At 44.9% G+C, this 23277-nt stretch overlaps 1 protein-coding gene and 1 long non-coding RNA gene across 5 annotated transcripts in view; both read right to left on the bottom strand.

Annotated features, from left to right (window-relative positions):
• Nucleotides 1-23277, bottom strand: part of UBAC2 (UBA domain containing 2) — a 162665-nt gene that overhangs the window by 131522 nt on the left and 7866 nt on the right. The window contains exon 1 of one of the 4 annotated variants that reach the window (XM_043535053.1): nt 23232-23259. The exons of 2 other annotated variants lie outside the window; for them this stretch is intronic. In XM_043535053.1, the coding sequence (XP_043390988.1) occupies nt 23232-23244 (13 nt within the window). In that variant the 5' untranslated portion in view covers nt 23245-23259. Of the gene's footprint in view, nt 1-1592; nt 1618-23231; nt 23260-23277 lie in introns of those variants that run through there. One more of the 4 variants, XM_043535056.1, reaches the window with a different exon arrangement.
• On the bottom strand, nt 13289-17278 carry LOC122463716. Its single transcript, XR_006287307.1, has 2 exons — nt 15928-17278; nt 13289-15344 (listed from the first exon to the last, which is right to left on the bottom strand). It is a non-coding gene; the product is annotated as an uncharacterized LOC122463716 (long non-coding RNA).

The following is a 23277-nucleotide window of genomic DNA, read 5'->3' as shown; positions in this document are numbered from 1 at the left end:
AAGCAACTTAATAAAACAAGTGAAAGGAGGATGAAATAGCACTGGAATCAGCATGAAAGTTCATAAGATGTCACAATAACCTACAATGACAAATATTGATGGGAAAAGGTACGAAAGGGAGACAGAAAGATTGTATTAGTCCAAACAAACAGGCCTGCGGATATAATTCAAGGACTGTGTTAAGATCATGCTTAGTAAACAAGGAAAACGCGGAATAGGAAATAAATGAACCAAAACCGGTTTGTCAGAAACTAGGCCTAAATGGTGGCCAACATAATGAGGGGAAGGGCTATTCCACGCATTATTCCTTTATGGGGTCATTAAAGAAAGAGACTTCGGAAGAAAATTTGGCTACTGGAGTGAGCTTCACCATCATGGTTACCACCCTGGCCCTTCTTAATCCTGGTCCTGAAATATGTTCTGACTGGACCCAGGCCAGAAAGAAGAACCACAATGATACCGCCCTTTCTACCAGCTCCAACTCTATCCCAAACTCCATGTGGGATGTGCAAGTTTCTCTCTTCCCCATACTCCATGTATCCTTTTCCTTCCCCACCTAATTTATTTTCTTTCCTATCTCTCTCCTTTTGTCTTCTGATTAATAAGAATCTAGCTTAGCTGCCCAACACTGTATATTCTGAAAGCCTATAGTCAGAAGAGGCAGCTAAAGGCAATGCCCTAAATAGCTTGATTCTGGAGTGAGTTTGTCATGTTTCTGAGCAGCTGAAAAGATCATATCCTGTGCCTGCGTTTTTCCAGCAGTGAGGTTGAAGTGAGAGTCACCACCAGACAGAAGCTGCATTTTCTCTCTGCTGTTCTTTTTTCTCCCCTTTTGTGTGCATTTGTCTTGATTTGTCTTCTAGGAAATGGGATCAGACTTTAACACCATCACCGCCAATGAAGGCTCCAGCCCAGCTCTGCTAATTTTTTCTCTTTTCCCCAAAAGGATGTCTTTGTTAGCATCTTTAATACCATCCCAAGAAACTGTCAAACCAGTTTTTTTCCCTTCTAAATATTCTTGTCAGCTAAAGGGAAAGGGAACAAGGGATGTTGTTAAAATGAAAGCCTTATTTATACTTTACACGTCCTATGCTTTAACTGTTTTTCCTTCTTTTCTGTATCTTTAATAAAGTCTTAATTTCTAATGCTCTGTTTGCAGTGGTACTAAGCAAGTTGAGGTTTCTGTATACCAAACCTTGTTTAACACTGGATAATGACCGGATCTTGTTAACACCTCTGACTCTTTGGGCCTATATATTCCAATTAAATTAATACTACAATGGTTACTTGCACTTGTACTTTTACTAATCTCTCCCCAAATTAATAATCTGAAGATTACTAAACCATATGCCAAGTGTGTCAAATACATAGAATGGGATTGTTGTAATCTACCTAACAAGCAATATGAAACGTCTTCCTATCTCACCACGTACAATCCACAAGTAGGACAGACATTTTGTTGTTGTTCGAAGCAGATAGAGTGTTTTATTTTTGCACTGTACCACGGTTTAAACAAATTATGTAAAATATTTCATTCTAATAAAAAATCCCATCATAAATGCTTTAAAAGGGGGAATTGATACTATAATTACCCAAAACCATCGTAACACAGAGTTAAGGTTGCCCAGTAGTGCCTCATGCCCTTCCAGAACGGAGAGTGGCTGACCTGTTGAAAATTAGCAAAAGACTTAAAGTACCCCTACAACACAAACTTAATTCTGGCTACCATAAACTGGCAATAGCCACTGGGTTAAATAAGGGTGATGCAAAGGTTAAGCTACCAAGAGAAGTCGTGGAAGCAACTGCATTAAATTAAAAAGACAACAGAAGGTTGGAGGCAGTACAGATGAGAGTTCTTCAAAACATGGCAGGTGTAAAATGGAATGATTTTTAAGACAAATGAAGAAGTTAAAAGGACAGTAGAATGTGAAATCAGAGTACAGGACTGGCTATAAATTTAAAAGATTATGATGGTGCAGAGACTGCTGAAAACAGGTGATAGGATGCCAAAGAAAATAATGCAAACATAACCAAGATCAGTCTGACCGACTATACTGTAGGACATCGTACACAGGGACATAATCAGGCTGGGTTTAATGAAAGAACAAGCCATGGACAGGAGTGAATGGCAACGCTGTACTACTCCATGTCTGCAAAGATGATCTGGGTTGAAAGAGAGTGAGTGAGCGAGTGCAGAGGTACACAAGAGTAAAGGGACGATAAGATATAGCAAGTCTGAGGTGGTTTGTGTGAGTGGGCACAGTGTTTGAGTGTAGGCAGCTCCTGTTTGTTAGGCCTGACCTAAACTCAAGTTTTGCTCAGACAAAGAGGTGTTGTTCAACTTTATCCTGCAGTGCTCAGATGTTCCGTTCTCTGGGTGTTCTGTAGCATCTACGACAGTACATTGCTAATATGTGGTTAGGACAGAATTAAGGATGCATTGTGGCATGTACTATAACTTTTCATTTTTTGGTTTTCAGAGGTTTAAGCTTAGCCCTCTCCACATTCTGGAAGGACATGAGGTACCACCAGGCAACCTTAACTCCGTGTTAATGAAGGTTTGGGGCATTTAATTTCCTTGGTTTAAAAAAAAAAAAAAAAAAAAAAGTTTCTCGGCACCTTCCCACATACTACAGCCCAGCTCTCCCTCTCCATTGCCTTTGGCTCTTCAGCAAGGATTACCCCACCCACAGAATGCACTGGCTGCATGGCCATCTCTTCCATGGCTTTGCATCATCTCCTTGTCTCCCATTTCTCTGCATGTCCAGCACACACTAGTTCTTCCTCCTCAACCATCCTCCCCAGGAAGAGGCAGGCGACAGCACAGGGTGTGCAGGTTGAAGAGCTGTGGGGAGGATGCAACAGCAGCACAAGGACTAGCATGAAGTCACTAGAGACATTTTTGGTGGGCAGGAGACAGACATGGAGAGGCGTGGATGTGGGGACTTTTGGGAGACAGAGGCGAACCTCACCAACTCCTACTGCACAACTCAGATCCCCTCCTACTCACCCCAGATTCCACTGTTCTGACCCCTCCCATATTACCTTCAACTGCTCAGACTCCCCCAGCACTACCTTGGCTCCTCTAACATTCGCTTCATCATACCATTGATCTGACCACCCCCACCCCACTTAGAACCCTCCATACACGCACCAGCTCCACACTCCCACTTGACCCTACCCGCCCCATGTAAATTTAGAGGGGTCACGGGGCTGTGAGGAGTGCATGTACCAGCTGGAAGCAGGAAGGAACAGGAGAGTGCAGCATCATCTCTACTCTAAATCAGGGCCTAGTATCCGGGAACAAGGCTGTACACATTCATTTGAGGCACAGGAGGCGCACAGAGGTGTGAAGTGAACATTCAGTGAGCTATTCTCAGCCAAATGAGAACACATGATAAAGATGGATACAGCCTGAAACAATAACTCTCAGACATCTGAATTGCTCCCATTCGTCTCAGTGGGAATGGTCATTCCCCTTCCATTGGGCATTTAGTATCCTGGCTCACACACGAAGGGCAGATAGAAAGGCTCAGACCACCTCTATAGAAGGGCAGCGCCAAATCGCAGCTCACACACATGGGGTAAAGATCCCCCAGATCTTGGTTCAAACATGTGGGATCTCTGCCCTTCCCAGGGCTGGGGGTCACTGCTGCCCCATTCCCCTCCACCTTCACCCTTTACATGAGGCACATCCTCCTCCGATCCCCAACCACTGCCCTGAGAGATGGGGCTGTGAATGGGAGGAATCTCTCACCCCCTGCCAGGCCCAGCCAGGACAAGGAGAATGAGGCAGAGAAGGTGTGGGGGAGAAAGCCTTCAAATGGAAGGAATGACAAGGCCCCTATTAAATTACTAAATAGTGGTGGTGGGGGGGGGAAGAATATACCAATATACCCTGAAAAATGTCTAGTAGGCACCAAGATGGATCCACTGTGAGAATGCCCCAACTACAACACCTGCTGCACACTAGAAAGGTGCATATCTGGAAAGAGAGTATGGTGATGAGTGGGGAGGAAGATAGTACAGACCAGTGGTTCTCAACCAGGGGTCCATGGCCTCCTGGGGTTCTGCAAGCCCTTTAAAGGGGGCTGCGGGGCCCCACGGCTGAAGCTCAGATCCCCGGCGTCCCCCCTTTCTCCCCCCTGCATTGGGCTGAAGCTGGGAGGCGCAGGGCTGAAGCCCCGATCCCTGGTGCCCCCCATGGCGCTCAAGCCGGGAGGCATGGGGGCTGAAACCTCAATCCCCAGTGCCCCCGCAAGGCTGAAACTGGGAGGTACAGGGCTGAATCCCAGAGCCCTGAGCCCGGGTGCTCTCTTTGGGGCAGAAGCCCTGAGCCCATGGACAGAGTTAGGGACATAGAGGGCATTCCCCCACCTCCCATTCAAACTGCAGCGCAAGTGCAAGGCAGTCCAGGGGCAGCTCCACACCTCTCCCCACATCTCCTCTCCCTGCCCCCTGGTCCGGTCGGAGGCGGGAAGCTGGAGCCAGACAGTGCGGGGCAGTTGCTGTTCTGGCTGGTGCATGGTTCTGTGCATGGTCCAAAGCACAGCATTCCCTCCTCTCTGCTGGTGCCCCAGGTTGAAACTGCTCCTCAGCTCCCAGCCCCCTTTGCTCCCACAGAGGCAGCCAGTAAGAGCCCCCCTGGTGGGGAGACCCAGTTCTGTGGCTGGCAGACCCCTCCGGGAACAGGGACCACAGGGGAGTCCTCCCAGCACACAGCCCCTAATGCCCCTCTCCCTACACTCTGTGCTACCCCGTTGCCTGCACACAGCCCCTAGCCACCCCCCTCCCTGCAGCCTGAGCTATCCCCTGCCTGCATACAGCTTCTAGCTACCCACCTCCCTGCACCCTGAGCTACCCCTCTGCCCACACTCAGCCCCTAGCTACCTCCTCCCTGCACCCTAAACTGTTTTCAAACTTTTTGAGCTAAGCTCCCCTCCTTTGAGTTATAATTTTTGGTTGCATGCCCTCCCCACAACCCAGACAGTCTGGATGGCCTTCTGAGTTGAGTCACGGAGTGGAGGTGGCACTCCCTCTCTGGACCCCGCCATGTGGAGGTGGCTTGAGCCCCGCTGGCTCCAGCCCCCGAAAACAGAAGTCAAACTACGCCTCTGCCAAAGGCCTGTGCGCCAAGGGCCCCCCCGCCGGGCCCTGGAGTTTTTAGAATATGTCATGGGGGGCCTCGGAGAGAAAAAGGTTGAGAACCCCTGATACAGACGATCTCCTTCCTCTGCACAGGTAACACACAGAGAAAAAAATGTACATTAAGCACATAAATCCAGAATAGTTCTAAAATGAACCTCAAGAAATGGAAGAACCCCAAATTACATGCAATCTGTTCCACTCTACTGCATATATGTGACTACTATCAACAGCATGGTTCTTTCTACATCCTTTAGTCATGAACCTCATAGCTTTGAGTGTCAGCCAATTGGTGATATTAAGTGTTGTTGCATGTTACTTATGTTGGCTGGAGGTGAAACCTGATCCAGCTCCTCCTCCACTTCGCATCAGAGATTTAAGAGGCAGCTTATATATAAATTATTCTATCAATATTAACTCTACTTTATTACAAATATGACTTCTTAACTTACTAACACTGATCTTTCATACTAGCTTTTTTCATTACGGGGTTTCCACTGAAGTATCTTGTAGTGGCCACTGTCAGAAAAAGGACAGCGTTCCTCTTTTCCTGCCATGCATTTTAATTTGGGAAGAGAGAAGGAAAAGAGAGAAAACATCAAGCAAAAGAACATAGTGAAACAGTTTTTATGTCACAGGGAGATACAAACAATATCTTATTCTTAAAAATATGTTGCAATGTGAAACAGTAAGCTATGCACTCCATAAAGTAACTGAAATTCAAAAGCAAGGATCAAACATGTACAACTATTAGTCAAAATGGAGGACATTCTTTAACCATTACCCAAAAACACCCACCTATCATTTTGATACCAGTGAGCTAATCTTTAACAATGAATACTTAGATTACTTTATCAGTTTAAAAACATTAGAAAGTTCTCAAAACCCTGTAACAATTTACCGTTAAAGTTGATGTTACCAAAAATCTAGGTAACAACTGATAGATAGCTGGCTAGACAGTAGTTAAAGATGGTCTCCCATTGTGATTTATATTTTCCGGTAATGGTTTGATATTTGTCTTTGAATTTCAATAATTTTGTGAGTTTAAAGCAAACTTTAACACTCTTTTCACAGTTCAATGTAATATGTAGTGCAAAAAGGAACTAAAAACTCTCAAGAGAGAAGTAGTTTCCATAATGGCAAACTATTTTTATAATGAAGTTAATGCACAGTAAGTATTTTACCATCAAATGATTATGCCCTTGAATGTGCCACAAAAGTAACTTTTGAATGTGTTTATTATCTGCATGAAGTGTAGATAAATATTTTTACTATTGCTCTGCATTTAGGTTTCACTTCAGACTTTTCAACCTTACCATAGAGGAAACAAGCATTTAGCTATTTTTACAGATGTCACAAAGTGAAAAAACCACAGTAGCAACTAACCCGTAAATATGACAGTCACCCACAGGGAAAATCACATGAATAACAGTAACCTCAGCTCTCTGTAAAGTCCTCAAAATGTCATCATTGCCTGGTCCAAGTAAACTATTAAGAAAGATAAACACTTCTAGATTAACCATGTTACAAGTTTACTGAAAATGTTAGAGAACCAGCTGGACAGTGGCAGTATATATTGCCCTGCCATTTAGCAACATGTAGGTTTATAACCAAATATCCTTTCCATAGGGCAGGCCTGACTGGAACACCTTCAAGTGGCAGACCATGCCATGACAAGCTCGCCTACCTCAGTTTCCCTCCTTCAGAGTCCCGAGAAAAGGTGCAAGGGTCCGCCCAAGTACAAAGATTGTCCTTGTAGGGTTCATTTATTACAAAGTCCCATGCACATATATGATAACAAAAGTCCCACAACCATAGTCCAGATTTCCATCAGCATATTCCAAACAATACATGCAACATGCAGTCCTCGCATCCCTCACCACACCCCGACTCTCTAGTTTAGCGCTCTCCTGTCCTTGCACCAGTACAGCTACCACAGCCCTTCCAATCTGAGTGCAACCCTGATCTTCCCAGCAGGAAACCCCACAGCCTCTCTGCTGGTAGATCATCCTTGCCAAGGGAGCATCCCTCACTCACCACTGTTCCTCTGGGTCCAGCTCTCCAGCCCTGGACTGACAGCAAGCAAGCGCCTCTGCTGCTCCCCTGTCTTCAGCCCTCTCTGACCCTTGGCTCCAGCTCTCTAGCTTACAGAGCTAGCCTGCATCTGCATCTCCATCTGCTACGGCTTCTGCCTTCAGTCCTCTCCAGCCCTCTGGCATGGGGATGCCAGCCAGCAAATGGCTCTTGCTGTTCTGCCTTCAGCCTTCTCCCAGGTCCCAAACATATACTCTTCAAGTCAATTCCTCCCTCTTATCAGCGAAGGCCTGCAGACAGTTTTCTGCATTCGGCAGCTTACCCCACAGACCTGCTCTAGTCTTCTGACTGACTCTCAGCCGGACACTCTCTCACTGGACCTCACCCCAACCTTTTATAGCCCCTCAGTACTGCCCTGCCCTCTTAATTGGCCAAATGCGAGTACCTGTCCTGGCACAGGTAGCTGGACCTACTTCATTTACTGGGGCCAGCCAACCTGTGACAGTCCTTAACAATGACTGCTTATAGGAAATTGGTGAAGCAACAGTCTCAGACCTGGTCTACACTACGAAGTGAAGTCGATGTAAGTCGCCTGGTATTAACCTATTTGTACATGTCTACACTTAAATTTGTCTCAGCCAACGTAAGCAATGTAGTAAAACCACCATGTTACAGCAATGTAGTAAAACCACCATCCCGAACGGTGTAAAGCTATGACTGACCTACTTAGCTTGACACAGTGTGAGCGTAGACATAGCATGACCTGTGTTGACTCTAGCAGTCTTCCAGCAGCTACCCCACAACGCCCCATTCCCTGTGACTGACTTCTATGGACACAATTTTAAACTCTATTGCCCTGGAGTCATAGAGCCCAGAAGCCACCTCCACACCTTGAAAGCCCCCTGCATGTTTTTGGAACACCTACCTCAGCAAGCACACCTAGCAGATCATTTATGTAGTGTGCACCTACTCAACCAACTATATTGCCTCCACGCACACAGAGAGGAGCCACATGTTCTCCTGCCTGGAGTAGATCAGAAATACTGCATTTCCTGGGCCTGTGAGGAGAAGAGGCTGTGCAGGCATAACCAAGGGCCAGCCGTAGAAATGTAAACATCTATGAGTAGATTGCCTACATTTCCCATGCAAAGGAATACGACAGGGATCAGCAGTAGTAAGTGTGGAAGCAAAAGAACTTTGCGCGGAATAACACGAGGCCAGGGAGCACCACAGTAGATATGGTGCTGCACCACAGACCTGCCACTTTTACAACCAATTGCTTGCCATACTTGGTGGAGACCCCAAAAATACCATACAGATTCTCGATACCTCAGAGGAGCAGCACAAGACCCCTGCCACAAACAGCAAGGAAGAGAAGGAAGGGGGCAAGGAACCCCAGTCATGCCATGAGCCAGTGCCTGTTCAAGTCTCCACCAAAGTCTAAACAGACCCGTCACGTGAGGGCGGATGAACCGGATAAAGGGGAAGGAAACTCCCATGTGATGTAAATCCATGGGACAACTGTCTGTTTTTATCAGCAGCTTCTGGCATGGCATCTTTGACTTGTGATGCCACATGGTATGTTGTGGGGAGTAGTGAGCAGCAAACATGAAGTTCTCCAAAGACTGCAACTGGTGGAGAGTTTGGGACTTTTGATCCTGTACGTCAAACCAGGGTCTGCAGCATTTGGAATTGCTGCCTGAGAAGAACCTTCATGTTCTCTTGTATTTTCTACTACTTGTCCTGCTAGCACTGCCTTTCTCCTGTCCTCTGTTGTTCTCCAAGCTGTTGGTCATATTGGCCCTTGTAGCTCTTGGTTCGTAGTCTGATGCACTACTGGCTTGCAGACCATGCCATTCCTAGTCCTCTTCTTTCTCCTCATCAGGGTCAGGTGTTCTGGGGGCATACGTGGGACACCCCCATTACCCCTACCACTCCACGCCAGGGGACAGCAAGGAAAACCAGAGCTTCACATATACAGACCTGTGAGAACCACGATTGAGAAAACAAATGTAGTCTGTTGTGGCTACACATACGCCAAACAGACATAAACCCTTACTTTCTAATTTTAAAATTTTCACTCTAGTTAAATTATGCTAAAAATGTGCATAACATTGCATGTGGGGGGTTTCGCACATGGATTTTCTACACTGTTTTTCTCTACTCCAAGTGCTATTTTGGGGATAATCAAATTATCTTTCTTAGTTCACAACAAATATTGCAGAATGCATAGTGATTGTCAAGGCAAACAGCTAAATGCACACCAAAACCCACAAAATTCATAGCTTCATGAAAACACTCAGCCATATTTAAAAATGTACAGCAAGCACCACACAATTCACAGAAACACCCAAAGCTCCAGGCCCAACAGAACAGACACCAGCAGGCAAAGACTCACAAATACATATTAAAGAACAGGAGTACTTGTGGCACCTTAGAGACTAACAAATTTATTAGATTTAGTCTCTAAGGCTCCACAAGTACTCCTGTTCTTTTTGCAGATACAGACTACCATGGCTGCTACTCTGAAACAAATACATATTGTAGATTACACAAGACAAACAAATCCATCAAAGCAGCAGAGAACATTACTGTGGCTGACTGCTAAAACGCTCTTTCAAAGCCTGTCTCAACCACATAGCTCCATGTTGGGCTCTTGTAACAGCACTTGTGTCTGGCTGTTCAAAGTCACACAGCCGCTCAACCTCGGCCCTCCAGCCTGGTGGCAGCTTTTCCCCCTTTGCCTCAGATATTATGCAAGACACAACAGGCAGCTATAATCCACTGGGCTGTTGTTCTCAGTGAAATCCAGTCTAGTCAGTAAGTACTGCCAGTGTCCCTTCAGTCTACCAAAAGCACATTCAACTGTCATTCTGCACCTGCTGAGCCAGTAGCTGAATCTTTCTTTGGGTCTGTCGAGGTAGCCAGTATCCAGCTTCATGAGCCAGGGGAACAAGTGATACGCTTGATGCCTCAGAATCATTACTGGCATTTCAGTATTGCCAATGATAATCTGCTGGTCAGGAAAGAATGTCTCTGCTTTCAGCTTTCCGAACAGTCCTGTGCTCTTAAAGGTGCGAATGGCATGCGTCTTCCCTGATCAGCCCACATCGTTATCGGTTAAGCATCCCCAGTGATCCACAAATGCTTGCACAACCATAGAAGAGTAGCCCCTCTGTGGCAAGGTGTGCTAATGCCAAAATAAGGATGTGTGCGCCATCTATCGCCCCACCGCAGTTCAGGAACGCCACTGCTGCAAATCCATCCACTATGTCCTGCATGCTGCTGAGAGTCACAGTCCTGCATAGCGGGAGACGATTAGCAGCCCTACACGCTTGCATGACAGCAGCACCCAATGTAGATTTTCCAACTCCAAAATTAGAGTCGTAGCAACATGGCATTGCATGCTTCCAAACTGCTATTGCCACTTGCCTCTCCACAGTCAGTGCAACTCTCATTCTGATGTCCCTGCACCGGAGGGCTGGGGCAAACCTGTCACACAGATTCAGGAATGTGGCCTTTCGCATCTGCAAGTTCTGAAGCCACTACGTGTCATCCCAAACCTGTATTACAATGTGATCCCATTAGCCAGTGCTCATTTCTCAAGCCTAGAAGCTGTGCTCTACCATCTGCAACTGCTCCTTGAAAACACTAGCACTCTTTAATTGTTCTTTGCTATGTTCCTCAGCAAACTATCTTCAAAAAAAAATCCAGGTTTTCTCCCCACCCGGATTTGTGCTGGAAATGGCCCAACTTGATTATCATACACATTGTAAGGAGAGTGATCACTTTAGATAAGCTGTTACCAGCAGGAGAGTGGGGTGGGGGGAGAGAAAACCTTTTGTAGTGGTAAACACCCATTTTTTCATGCTTTGTGTCTATAAAAACATCTTCTGTACTTTCCACAGTATGCATCCGATGAAGTGAGCCGTAGCTCACGAAAGCTTATGCTCAAATAAATGGGTTAGTCTCTAAGGTGCCACAAGTACTCCTCTTCTTTTTGCGAATACAGACTAACACGGCTGTTACTCTGAAACTAGTTGTTGCAGTACTTCTTGCAGGTCTGCAAATACTGTAGGATCATACGTCTTGTATTTGAAGCATTCTTGAGAGTAGCACAGAGCTACGTGAGCACCATACCCCTGTCAGAGACCAAAAAGCCCCACATGGGTTTGAGAGATTTAAAAAAAAAAAGCATGAAAATTATGGAATATGGATTCTATTATGCGACAGAAGAATTTGCACACTGAGAACTTGACCCTTAGCTCCTAGGGATCCCGGGGCGAGTCATTACTAACCCACACAACAATGCAAAAATGTCCCAAAAGGTATTGCACTGGATGGTGGCATGTGGCGCACTGTCATATCTATCCATCGTCCACTGCACTTTGCACACAAACATTCCTGGTGATTACACACAGCTCCAATGCAAGCAGCCAAGTATGCATGCACCTGAGTGGTACACAAACTGCAGCAGCTGTACACCAATGTAACTTCCATCAACCAAAGTTTGTAGTGTAGACATGGCCTATGATTCAATTCTGCTGCTCCTATGGCATGCCACCACTCTCTCAGCTAGTAAGTCCATCAATTAGCACTAATGTCAATTACTAAGAAAATACATGTACTTTTTCTTCCAACCCACCAGTAAAAGTTAAACAAAAAAGAAATGTGAAGCAAGGCATTTAAGGGTAAAAATAAAACAAAAACATGCCCCCCGTGCTCCCCAAGAATCTGGTCTAGACAGTGGCTCTGAAACACTGCACAGCATTTCATCTAAATAAACAAGTACATCTGGGACTCAAGGTCTCCCAAATATAGAAGTAAGGTATGGCACTAAGGCTAGTGTTCGAAGTAGAGTGTGTGGAATGCCATGTGAAAGTCCAGGATGCAAGCAGAGGCGGTGAATTATATGGGCTCATGGTGCCTGGGCTCCAGGAATATTCAGGGCCCAGGGGCCCGGCTCCACCAATGTTTGGAGCCAGATCTCTCCCCCGGCACTGCCTGGAGCATCCCCCATCCCCTGCCTGCTGCCCCCTCCCCCCGTGTGCCCCTCCCCCGGGGTCCCAGAGCATCCCTGCCTGATTGAAAGCAGGCAGCTGCCCTGCCGCTTCGCGCTGCTCTCCTCTCTCCTGCGTTGCTGGCTGCTGCTGCCTAAGGCTAGGCTACAGCACACGAGCGGCGCTGGCGGCAGGCTGAGGCAGCTGGCTGCTGCTACACCTGAGGAGGGGGAGGAGACGCACACATGATGGCAGCCCTCCCCTTTCCCAGCACCCACCGGGAGGTGACGCCAAGGGCGCTTCCGGCCAGGAGACATCTGGACCTCACTCACCAGAGCAGCTGCTGGGGCTTCGATGAGTGTCTGACCCTGTGATCCGCCACAGTCCCGCCGTGCCCACAGTCACCACTCTTGTCCCACACTGTCAAGGGGCAGCCCCATCCCCCGTGAGGCTACATGAGGGGCAGCGGGCTGCAGCAGGGGAGGAGGCCACATGTGATGGCAGCCCTCTTTCACCCCCCAGCATTCGCCCACCACAGGGGAGACGAGGGGGCTTCCTGGACATGAGCAGCTGCAGCTTGGGTTAGTGTTGTGACACCCTGCGCCTCCCCCGCCCACAGTCACCGCTCCTTCCCCACTCTGTGCAAGGGGCAGCCCCATCCCCCATGAGGCTACAGTGAGGGGTAGCAGCAGAGGCCACAAATGAGGGCAGCACCCCTCCCCACCGGCACCCACCCATAGGGGAGGTGAGGGGGCTTCCTAGACCTGAGAGGGGCCCTAGGAGCACGTGCAGTGACAGAGGTGAGTGTGCTGCCAGGGGTGGGGAAGGGGAGCCCCTCCCCCGGAGCTTGCTGATGCCAGCGGGGAGAGGGTTGCGGGGAGTCCCCCGCTCTAGCCCTAGTCCCAGGGCAACCTGTCTAAACCCCAAGCTCCTCATCCCCAGCCCCGCCCCACCCAGAGCCCGCACCTCCAGCCAGAACCTGCATACCCTGCACCCCAACCCTCAGCCCCAGCCCAGAGCCTCCTCCTGCACTGTGAACTCCTCATCCCCAGCTCCACCCGAGAGCCCTCACCTGGGGGGAAAAAAACCACACAACTTAAATCTGGCGGTCAGTTTGGGGCATGATCATGTTTAGCACAATACTTCATTATTTTACATCCTTTAAAGTATATAATTGGTTGTATACAGGTAGAACAAAATATAATATATTGAAGCAGGCAAGTGCTACTTCTGACTTTCCACATTTAATTGGCCCTTGTAATTTTGTGGTGCCGGCGCATTTTAGCTTCATTTTATCCCAGCAACAAATTCTTGATTTGTAGGACCAGTAATAATCAACAATGGATATATTCTTAATAAAGTTACCCAGAGAAAAAGAAGAAAAAGGATAATTCCTCAAGTGATGGCCTGAGCTCAACACGCAGCTTTCAAACTGAAGTTATACAAAAGAAAGATGTGGCAAATCTCCAAGATAAGAAAAGGAGTTTTCAGCAATCTTGGCTATCAAGATTTACGTGGCTGGAGTACAATAGCAAATTAGACAGAGCTTTTTGCTCAGTCTGCAAAAACTGTTCTGAAAAGAAGATCTTAATATTTTCTACGAAAGCCGAACCACCGTTTATTTCATCCGGATTTCAAGATTGGTGACACGCACTGCATGGTTTTACATCACACGGAAATCCAGCTGTCACAAGGAAGCAGTAATGAAGTATTCTGCTCTGCAATCGCAGGTCAATGTTTCTGCACTAATGTCGGCCAGTTAGAGAAAAGAATCACAATCAGCTAGAAATGCACTTCACAAAATTTTGAACAGTGTTCAGTACCTAGCTCAACAAGGAATAGTATTAGGTGGACATAATGAGAGTGATACAAATTTGATGCAGCTCTTGTTGCTAGGCAGTACAGATTCAGAGGAACTGAGACAGTGGATTAGTTGCACAAAATACAAGTGGCTGTCACATGAGGTTATTAACGAAATAATATAAATGATGGCAAGGATGGCACTAAGGCGAATTGTGCAAAAGATAAAGTCTTCACAGTTTTATGCCATTGTAATGGATGAGACTACCAATTTGTCAAGAAAAGAACAAATAAGTTTTTCTTTAAGGTTCTTTTCTAGTGAAGACTGGGAGATTTACGAGTTTATTGGGTTTTACCAAACTGTTGCAATGGATACTGCTTCTCTTTTCAAAATTGTGGAAGATACACTTCTCAGGTGTGATTTGCCCTTTCTGAATGCCTGGGGCAGTGTTACAACGGAGCCAGTAATGTGTCTGACAAATCTACTGGGGTCCAAGCCAGAGTGAAGGATCGAGAGCCAAGAGTGGAATTTGTGCACTGTACTGCACATTCCCTTAACCTTGCCACGCAGGATGCCCTGCATAATATTCAAGAATGTCGTGATATGTTTTTGAAGGTGAAAGATCTCATCAATGCCTTCAGGGAGTCACCAAAGTGTATGGCAGCTTTCACAGCAAAGGGGAGCCTTCTTTATGACCATTGTGCCCAACAAGATGGACACTAAGGATCAGTAGCATTAAATCACTGCTCCAAAACTATGAGGCCATGATGAACTGCCTAAAGGAATTTAGTTACTCTTCCGATGAATTTGGCTCAAAATGTAATGGATTCTCAAAGCAACTTCAATCTTTTTCAACGTACTTTACAATAACAGTTCTTGTGAAAGCCATGGATCCTGTAGAAGAAGTTAATGCAAAAATTCAAAGCCCAAACATGTCATTGGCAAGTGTTATGAAGAAAGTTGGCCAGTTGCAAGAGGTGTTGAGTGGGATGGGCACCGACTAATCATACAATCACTTCTGGGAAACAACAGTAGAGAAGGCAAGAAATCTTTATTTAGATGATCCTACACTCCTGAGAAAATGCAAGCCACCGAGATGGCTCGACCATGGAAGCCTTCCCTCACACCTTCAGTGACCCAAAGAGTATTTTCATCGAATATATGTCGGGATCATTGATGCTTGCAAAGCTGCCATTGAACAGAGGTTTTCAACAGAAAGCTTTACATTCACAGTAAAATTGGAGAAGCATATAACTGATGCAGCAAATGGCTCGAAACAGGACATTGTCCCAATAGAAATGTTGAGTGATATTTGCAGATCGAGAAATTGCCAGCTTAATTCGGTGAGCGAAGTGAAGCAATTTCTGAAACAAAACGAAGGCTTGAGTGACATATTGTCAGAAGCTACAATTCTCCTGAAATTATTCTACATAATTCTGACTACAACCTGCACCGTTGGGCGATCATTCAGTTGCCTACGCAGACTGAAAAATTATTTGCAAATGACAATGTGACAAGAACGTCTAAATTACTTGGCATTTCTGCACATTCATAAGAACTCTACCTCTGAATTGGACATTGCAAGTCTCCTGGATGACTTCATTTCAGGAACCAAACAACAACAAAAAGTGTTTGCTGCTTCCTGAAGAACATCGCAAAAGAAGGGGCTATATTTGTTTTAGTTTTAGAAAGTTTTTTCTTTTGAGGGTTATTGATCCAAGAGTGCTTGGTTCTTTCCGTATTCAAAAGAGTATTAATTTATATTGATATTCTTAGTTAAATAAATTTTTCTTACAATAGTAATATTATGCAATAAAGGGAAAATGTTAAACGCTTACTGTTTCCAGTCCATTTTTACACTATTTTAAAAAATATATATCGGCTTACAAGGTTGGGGTGGGGGGAGGCTTAAGACTTGTTCTGGGCACCACAAAAAATTATACAAACCTGCCACCTCTGGATGCAAGGATAACCTTTGGTCTAACTCATTTTTGCCCAGAAGGGATTACAAACATCAGAGATGATGCTCAGAGGTCTTGAAACACAATAGCACTCCCACAGTTCCACTCAAATGACAATTCCTTCAAACATCAGGTCAGAGCAGCATTTAGTCACGGCTTACACATTGAGATGAAGAAGGAGAAACTGCAGCCAAATATTTGGTAGGATCACTAAACATAAGCTTCCCAGAAATGAATGGGCTCTTCAGAGAGCATCTTCCCCACTTTTTTTCCAAGCAGAAAGATAAATTTCCGTTCCCCTCCTCTCCACTCCCAACTGTAATTTAAATGCAACACAAAAAACATCCATGTTACTATTCCAGAAGATAGTCGCACACCATACAATTCAGTATAGGAAACTCCACTGGTCTCCATGTCATAATGGAAACTAATTTTAAAAATTTAGTTTCCACTGCCTTTAATAGTCATTTTTACCCATTTTTATATTTAAACTGTGAAAAATTTTTACACAGTTACAATGAATCACAGAGAAATTATCACACTTTACTCATTAAAAGTTCCATGATATTCTAACTATCCCCAAGCAGCACAAGTTTAATTAGCTACCATATGCTTGGGGTTCTCATTAGGACTGTGGAAGAAAGGGAAAGCACTGAAAGTTTTCCTTGGAATGAATCCACTTTTCTAGTCTTCCTAAAACAAAACTCTGAAAGTATTTCATTTCTGAGTAAAATTTACACACACACACATAAACCAGGGGCATAAATCAAAACATTTCTGCCAAAAACAAAAGAAACTGCGGAATAGGCAGTGAAGCACTGAAGTCTGGATGAAAAACTCCAGATCAGCGTAAGTCCACTGAATTTTACACTAACCTAAGCATCAGGGCCTTACCCTTCATAAAAATAGTAAGAGAGCTTTGTTGACACACACTGAATCAATGAAATACTCCACTAGTCAGACAGGAATATGGCTCCAAGATCCGGTTCAGAACTGAAATTACTCAGAGATGGCTAATGACTTTCCAGAATTTGTTCAAGACAGTAGAAGTGTCCTACTATTATTAAAGGGATGGAATAAGACATAAAAGACATAATTCCCACAGACCCTGCAAAAACTAAACCTATCGCTGCCACAAAATATTACATGGCCAACTGAAATACCCTGGTTCAGAAAGTGACTCCTGCTCCCAGTTCCTTAGCTTCAGGCATACAGCATAGTCACACTACAAGAATACAGGTTTCAGAGTAGCAGCAATGTTAGTCTGTATCCGCAGAAAGAAAAGTAGGACTTGCGGCACCTTACAGACTAACCAAGTTATTTGAGCATAAGCTTTCGTGAGCTACAGCTCACTTCATCAGATGCATGCAGTGAAAAAAACAGCGGGGAGATTTTATATACAAAGAGAACATGAAACAGTGGGTGTTACCATACACACTGTAACGAGAGTGATCCGGTAAAGTGAGCTATTACCAGCAGGAGAGGAAAAAAACACCTTTTGTAGTGATAATCAAGATGGGACATTTCCAGCAGTTGACAAGAACATGTGAGGAACAGTGGGGTGGGAGTGGGGGGGGGGGGAATAAACATGGGGAAATAGTTTTACTTTGTGTAATGACACATTCACTCCCAGTCTTTATTCAAGCCTAATTTAATGGTGTCCAGTTTGCAAATTAATTCCAATTCAGCAGTCTCTCATTGGAGTCTGTTTTTGAAGTTTTTTTGTTGAAGAATTGAGACTTTTAGGTCTGTAATCGAGTGACCAGAGAGAATGAAGTGTTCTCCGACTGGTTTTTGAATGTTACAATTCTTGATGTCTGATTTGTGTCCATTTGTGTCTGATTTGTGTCCAGCTCTTGTCCCCTAATGCCCTTATTCTACTTGTGCTACACTGATAACATCTTCGTCATCTGGACCCATGGAAAAGAAGCCCTTGAGGAATTCCACCATGATTTCAACAACTTCCATCCCACCATCAACTTCAGCCTGGACCAGTCCACACAAGAGAGCCACTTCCTGGACACTACAGTGCTAATAAGCGATCGTCACATAAACACCACCCTATACCAGAAACCTACTGACCACTATACTTACGTACATGCCTCCAGCTTTCATCCAGACCATACTACACGATCCATTGTCTACAGCCAAGCTCTACGATACAACCGCATTTGCTCCAACCCCTCAGACAGAAACTTACACCTACAAGATCTCTATCAAGCGTTCTTACAACTACAATACCCACTGGCTGAAGTGAAGAAACAGATTGACAGAGCCAGAGGAGTACCCAGAAGTTACCTACTACAGGACAGGGCCAACAAAGAAAATAACAGAAAGCCATTAGCCATCACCTTCAGCCCCCAACTAAAACTTCTCCAACGCATCAGCAAGGATCTACAACCTATCCTGAAGGACGACCCATCACTCTTACAGATCTTGGGAGACAGGCCAGTCCTTGCTTACAGACACCCCCCCCCAACCTGAAGCAAATACTCACCAGCAACCACACACCACACAACAAAAACACTAACCCAGGAACCTATCCTTGCAACAAAGCCCGTTGCCAACTGCATCCACATATCTATTCAGGGGACACCATCATAGGGCCTAATCACATCAGCCACGCTATCAGAGGCTTGTTCACCTGCACATCTACCGATGTGATATATGTCATCATGTGCCAGCAATGCCCCTCTGCCATGTACATTAGCCAAACTGGACAGTCTCTATGTAAAAGAATCGATGGACACAAATCAGACATCAAGAATTATAACATTCAAAAACCAGTCGGAGAACACTTCAATCTCTCTGGTCACTCGATTACAGACCTAAAAGTCGTAATTCTTCAACAAAAAAACTTCAAAAACAGACTCCAACGAGAGACTGCAGAACTGGAATTCTCGTCAACTGCTGGAAATGGCCCACCTTGATTATCACTGCAAAAGGTTTTTTTCTCTCCTGCTAGTAATAGCTCACCTTACCTGATCACTCTCATTACAGTGTGTATTGTAACACCCATTGTTTCATGTTCTCTGTGTATATAAAATCTCTCCACTGTATTTTCCACTGCATGCATCTGATGAAGTGAGCTGTAGCTCACGAAAGCTTATGCTCAAATAAATTTGTTAGTTTCTAAGGTGCCACAAGTACTCCTTTTCTTTTTACAAGAATACAGGTGCTGCTGGTGTCACCACTTTACAGCATATTTTGATGACTGATTCACTATAGTGTTGGCAAATGCAAACAGTGAGAAGTGACACAGTTGCAACAGTTTTTTTCAGCCAAAGTTTGTGAATTAACTATAAATGTGGGGAGCAGCATAGTGACCTAATGGTTAACATGTGCACTATCATGTCAGACATCTAGGTTACATCCTGCTCTTGTGTTCCCCAGGTCAGAAGGGCTTGGAAGTAGAGCTGTCTGAAATTTGGGAATTTTGGTTCACAGGGAATTTCCGTATTTAATAATATGCTTTTATTCCAATTTTGGAACAAAAGCAAATTTACCAAAAATGTCCTGGAAAACCAGATATCCCCAAACTTTTCATTTAAGAAACACTGAAATATTCTGTTCCTGAAATGAAATGTAAAACTGACATTCTTGACCATTTCAGGGCTGCTAAACACTGAATAGCAGAGGTGGAACTGGCAGAAATGTCAATTTCACAGCTGGCAGGCTCCCTTAACCCTACCAGCTCCCACCTGGAGGTGTGGACCCTGGAACACTGACAGGTTTCCAACAGAAACCTGCCAATGATTTTGTGAAAGTTTTGTCAAATTTGTAACAGATCTGGCAAAACATTTTACTATAACTCTGGATACAATTTTGTGACAGTAAAATTAGGCAAAATTCACAGAACAGTCATAGTAAAAATGTACAAAATCAGGGTATGGTCAGGGAGACCAAAAAATGCGTAACAATTTAACAATAAAGTATTATAGTGTAACGAAGAGGCATTGACACTGACCCACAGGCTGGGTGGCCCACTGAGATGAGTCCCAGGGTAGAGGTGGCACTCCCTCCCCTTGCCCTGCCTCCTGAGGCTGAAGCCAAACCGAAGAACTCACGGACATCTCTTAAAGATATGGAATCTGTGACCTCCATGAGAAAATTGTATCCATAACTATAACGAATGGGCATTTTCCAACTATACTATGTTTCACTGGAAAATTTCTGACCAGCTCGACTTGGGAGTGCTGCAGAGGCAACAGATTTGGCTCCTGAAGAGGTGATCATTTTTAACCATTTTTAAAAAGATACTGCTAAGCTTAGAAGCAAGTCCCCTCCCATTTGTTCCTTGTTTAGAAAGATGTAGACTACAACCAAGGCTACCAAGTGGCAGGATTAAATTGGTAAGGAGCTGAAGGAGGCACAGCATTTTGTTTTTAAAGAAATTTTTTCAATGGAAAATGGAACAGAGCTAAATTCAGCCAACACACAGAAACTCATCTAGGCATCCCCCTCTGTCTCCAACCACAGAACATATCATTTTCTTACTATTCGCATACACTGCAGGAAACATGGGGTCTAACATGTTCCACACTAGCTTCCTGGTACTACTGAACAAAATATGAAGTAATATTAAACAAAGCAATAATCTGATGCTTTAGGTTTAGAGGGATTTTATTACTTGCATAACTGCCTGTCAGTATGCATACTACACTACAGCTTGGTGTGTGTTGTGCAAGTAGCAAAGCACAACAATCTATTCTTGCTGTGGGGATTTTTAGCAGCCTGGTAGCATACATGTCAGAGCACTACAGGCCTCACTCGGGGGTAAGTGCAGGTGATGTTCCAGTAGGAACCCTTAGGAAAAGGTTCAAAGGATAGTAACATCTGGCAACACCAGAAATATCTGAGACTTTTAGCAACAGATCCTATTAGGATCTTAGGAACCCCTTTATCAAATGATCCCAAATTTGACCCACTAACCTTACCCAAGGCCCCAGTGGTGCACAACCATTTTCAAGACAATCACAATACTCACATGGATTTCTTGAAAAAATGGCTCTTACACAGAAAGCTTGGCTCCACCCTAACTATAGTGTGACAAGAACTGCCCCATTATACAGTAACAAAATAAGTTCAGGTAGACCTACAATCACCATTTCCTTACCTTATACTACTCCTGGTCTAGATATTTGAAAATTCAACCTCTCAGTACCTGGCAGTCAAGGTAGATTAATTATACAACTGAACACTTCTTAGGGATGGAATCAGCTGATCTCTTTTAGGAAATGTACTCAAGCTCTTCAAAAAGAAAAGGAGGACTTGTGGCACCTTAGAGACTAACCAATTTATTTGAGCATAAGCTTTCGTGAGCTACAGCTCACTTCATCGGATGCATACTGTGGAAAGTGTAGAAGATCTTTTATACACACAAAGCATGAAAAAATACCTCTCCCCACCCCACTCTCCTGCTGGTAATACCTTATCTAAAGTGATCACTCTCCTTACAATGTGTATGATAATCAAGGTGGGCCATTTCCAGCACAAATCCAGGGTTTAACAAGAACCTGTCTGAGGAAGGGGGGGGGGGGGGGGGGGGAAGGGGTAGGAAAAAACAAGGGGAAATAGGTTACCTTGCATAATGACTTAGCCACTCCCAGTCTCTATTCAAGCCTAAGTTAATTGTATCCAATTCACAAATGAATTCCAATTCAACAGTTTCTCGCTGGAGTCTGGATTTGAAGTTTTTTTGTTGTAATATCGCAACTTTCATGTCTGTAATCGCGTGACCAGAGAGATTGAAGTGTTCTCCGACTGGTTTATGAATGTTATAATTCTTGACATCTGATTTGTGTCCATTTATTCTTTTATGTAGAGACTGTCCAGTTTGACCAACGTACATGGCAGAGGGGCATTGCTGGCACATGATGGCATATATCACATTGGTGGATGTGCAGGTGAACGAGCCTCTGATAGTGTGGCTGATGTTATTAGGCCCTGTGATGGTGTCCCCTGAATAGATATGTGGACACAGTTGGCAACTGGCTTTGTTGCAAGGATAGGTTCCTGGGTTAGTGTTTTTGTTGTGTGGTATGTGGTTGCTGGTGAGTATTTGCTTCAGGTTGGGGAGCTGTCTGTAGGCAAGGACTGGTCTGTCTCCCAAGATTTGTGAGAGTGTTGGGTCATCCTTCAGGATAGGTTGTAGATCCTTAATAATGCGTTGGAGGGGTTTTAGTTGGGGGCTGAAGGTGACGGCTAGTGGCGTTCTGTTATTTTCTTTGTTAGGCCTGTCCTGTAGTAGGTGACTTCTGGGAACTCTTCTGGCTCTATCAATCTGTTTCTTCACTTCCGCAGGTGGGTATTGTAGTTGTAAGAATGCTTGATAGAGATCTTGTAGTGTTTGTCTCTGTCTGAGGGGTTGGAGCAAATGCGGTTGTATCGCAGAGCTTGGCTGTAGACGATGGATCGTGTGGTATGGTCAGGGTGAAAGCTGGAGGCATGTAGGTAGGAATAGCGGTCAGTAGGTTTCCGGTATAGGGTGGTGTTTATGTGACCATCCTTTATTAGCACTGTAGTGTCCAGGAACTGGATCTCTTGTGTGGACTGGACCAGGCTGAGGTTGATGGTGGGATGGAAATTGTTGAAATCATGGTGGAATTCCTGAAGGGCTTCTTTTCCATAGGTCCAGATGATGAAGATGTCATCAATATAGCGCAAGTAGAGTAGGGGCGTTAGGGGACGAGAGCTGAGGAAGCGTTGCTCTAAGTCAGCCATAAAAATGTTGGCATACTCTGGGGCCATGCGGGTACCCATAGCAGTGCCGCTGATCTGAAGGTATACATTGTCCCCAAATGTAAAACAGTTATGGGTAAGGACAAAGTCACAAAGTTCAGCCACCAGGTTAGCCGTGACATTATCGGGGATAGTGTTCTTGACGGCTTGTAGTCCATCTTTGTGTGGAATGTTGGTGGAGAGGGCTTCTACATCCATAGTGACCAGGATGGTGTTATCAGGAAGATCACCGATGGATTGTAGTTTCCTCAGGAAGTCAGTGGTGTCTCGAAGGTAGCTGGGAGTGCTGGTAACTTAGGGCCTGAGGAGGGAGTCTACATAGCCAGACAATCCTGCTGTCAGGGTACCAATGCCTGAGATGATGGGGCGCCCAGGATTTCCGGGTTTATGGATCTTGGATAGTAGATAGAATATCCCAAGCTCTTCAGTTTACCCACCAGAAATGTCTGAGACTTTCATAATGCTCTCAGCAACAGATACTCCCAAATTTTAACTGCTTTTCCTTTCATATCACCAAGAAAACCTATAGAATCTACATCCCAAGCTTACTTGGAAACAGCATGTGGGCAGCTTACAGTCCAGCAGCAACTGCCAA

The sequence above is a fragment of the Chelonia mydas genome, chromosome 1, assembly GCF_015237465.2.
Source record: "Chelonia mydas isolate rCheMyd1 chromosome 1, rCheMyd1.pri.v2, whole genome shotgun sequence".
Lineage (NCBI taxonomy): Eukaryota > Metazoa > Chordata > Testudines > Cheloniidae > Chelonia > Chelonia mydas.
The sequence above is the reverse complement of the archived record's forward strand: the minus strand, read 5'-3'. Positions and strand labels throughout refer to the sequence as shown.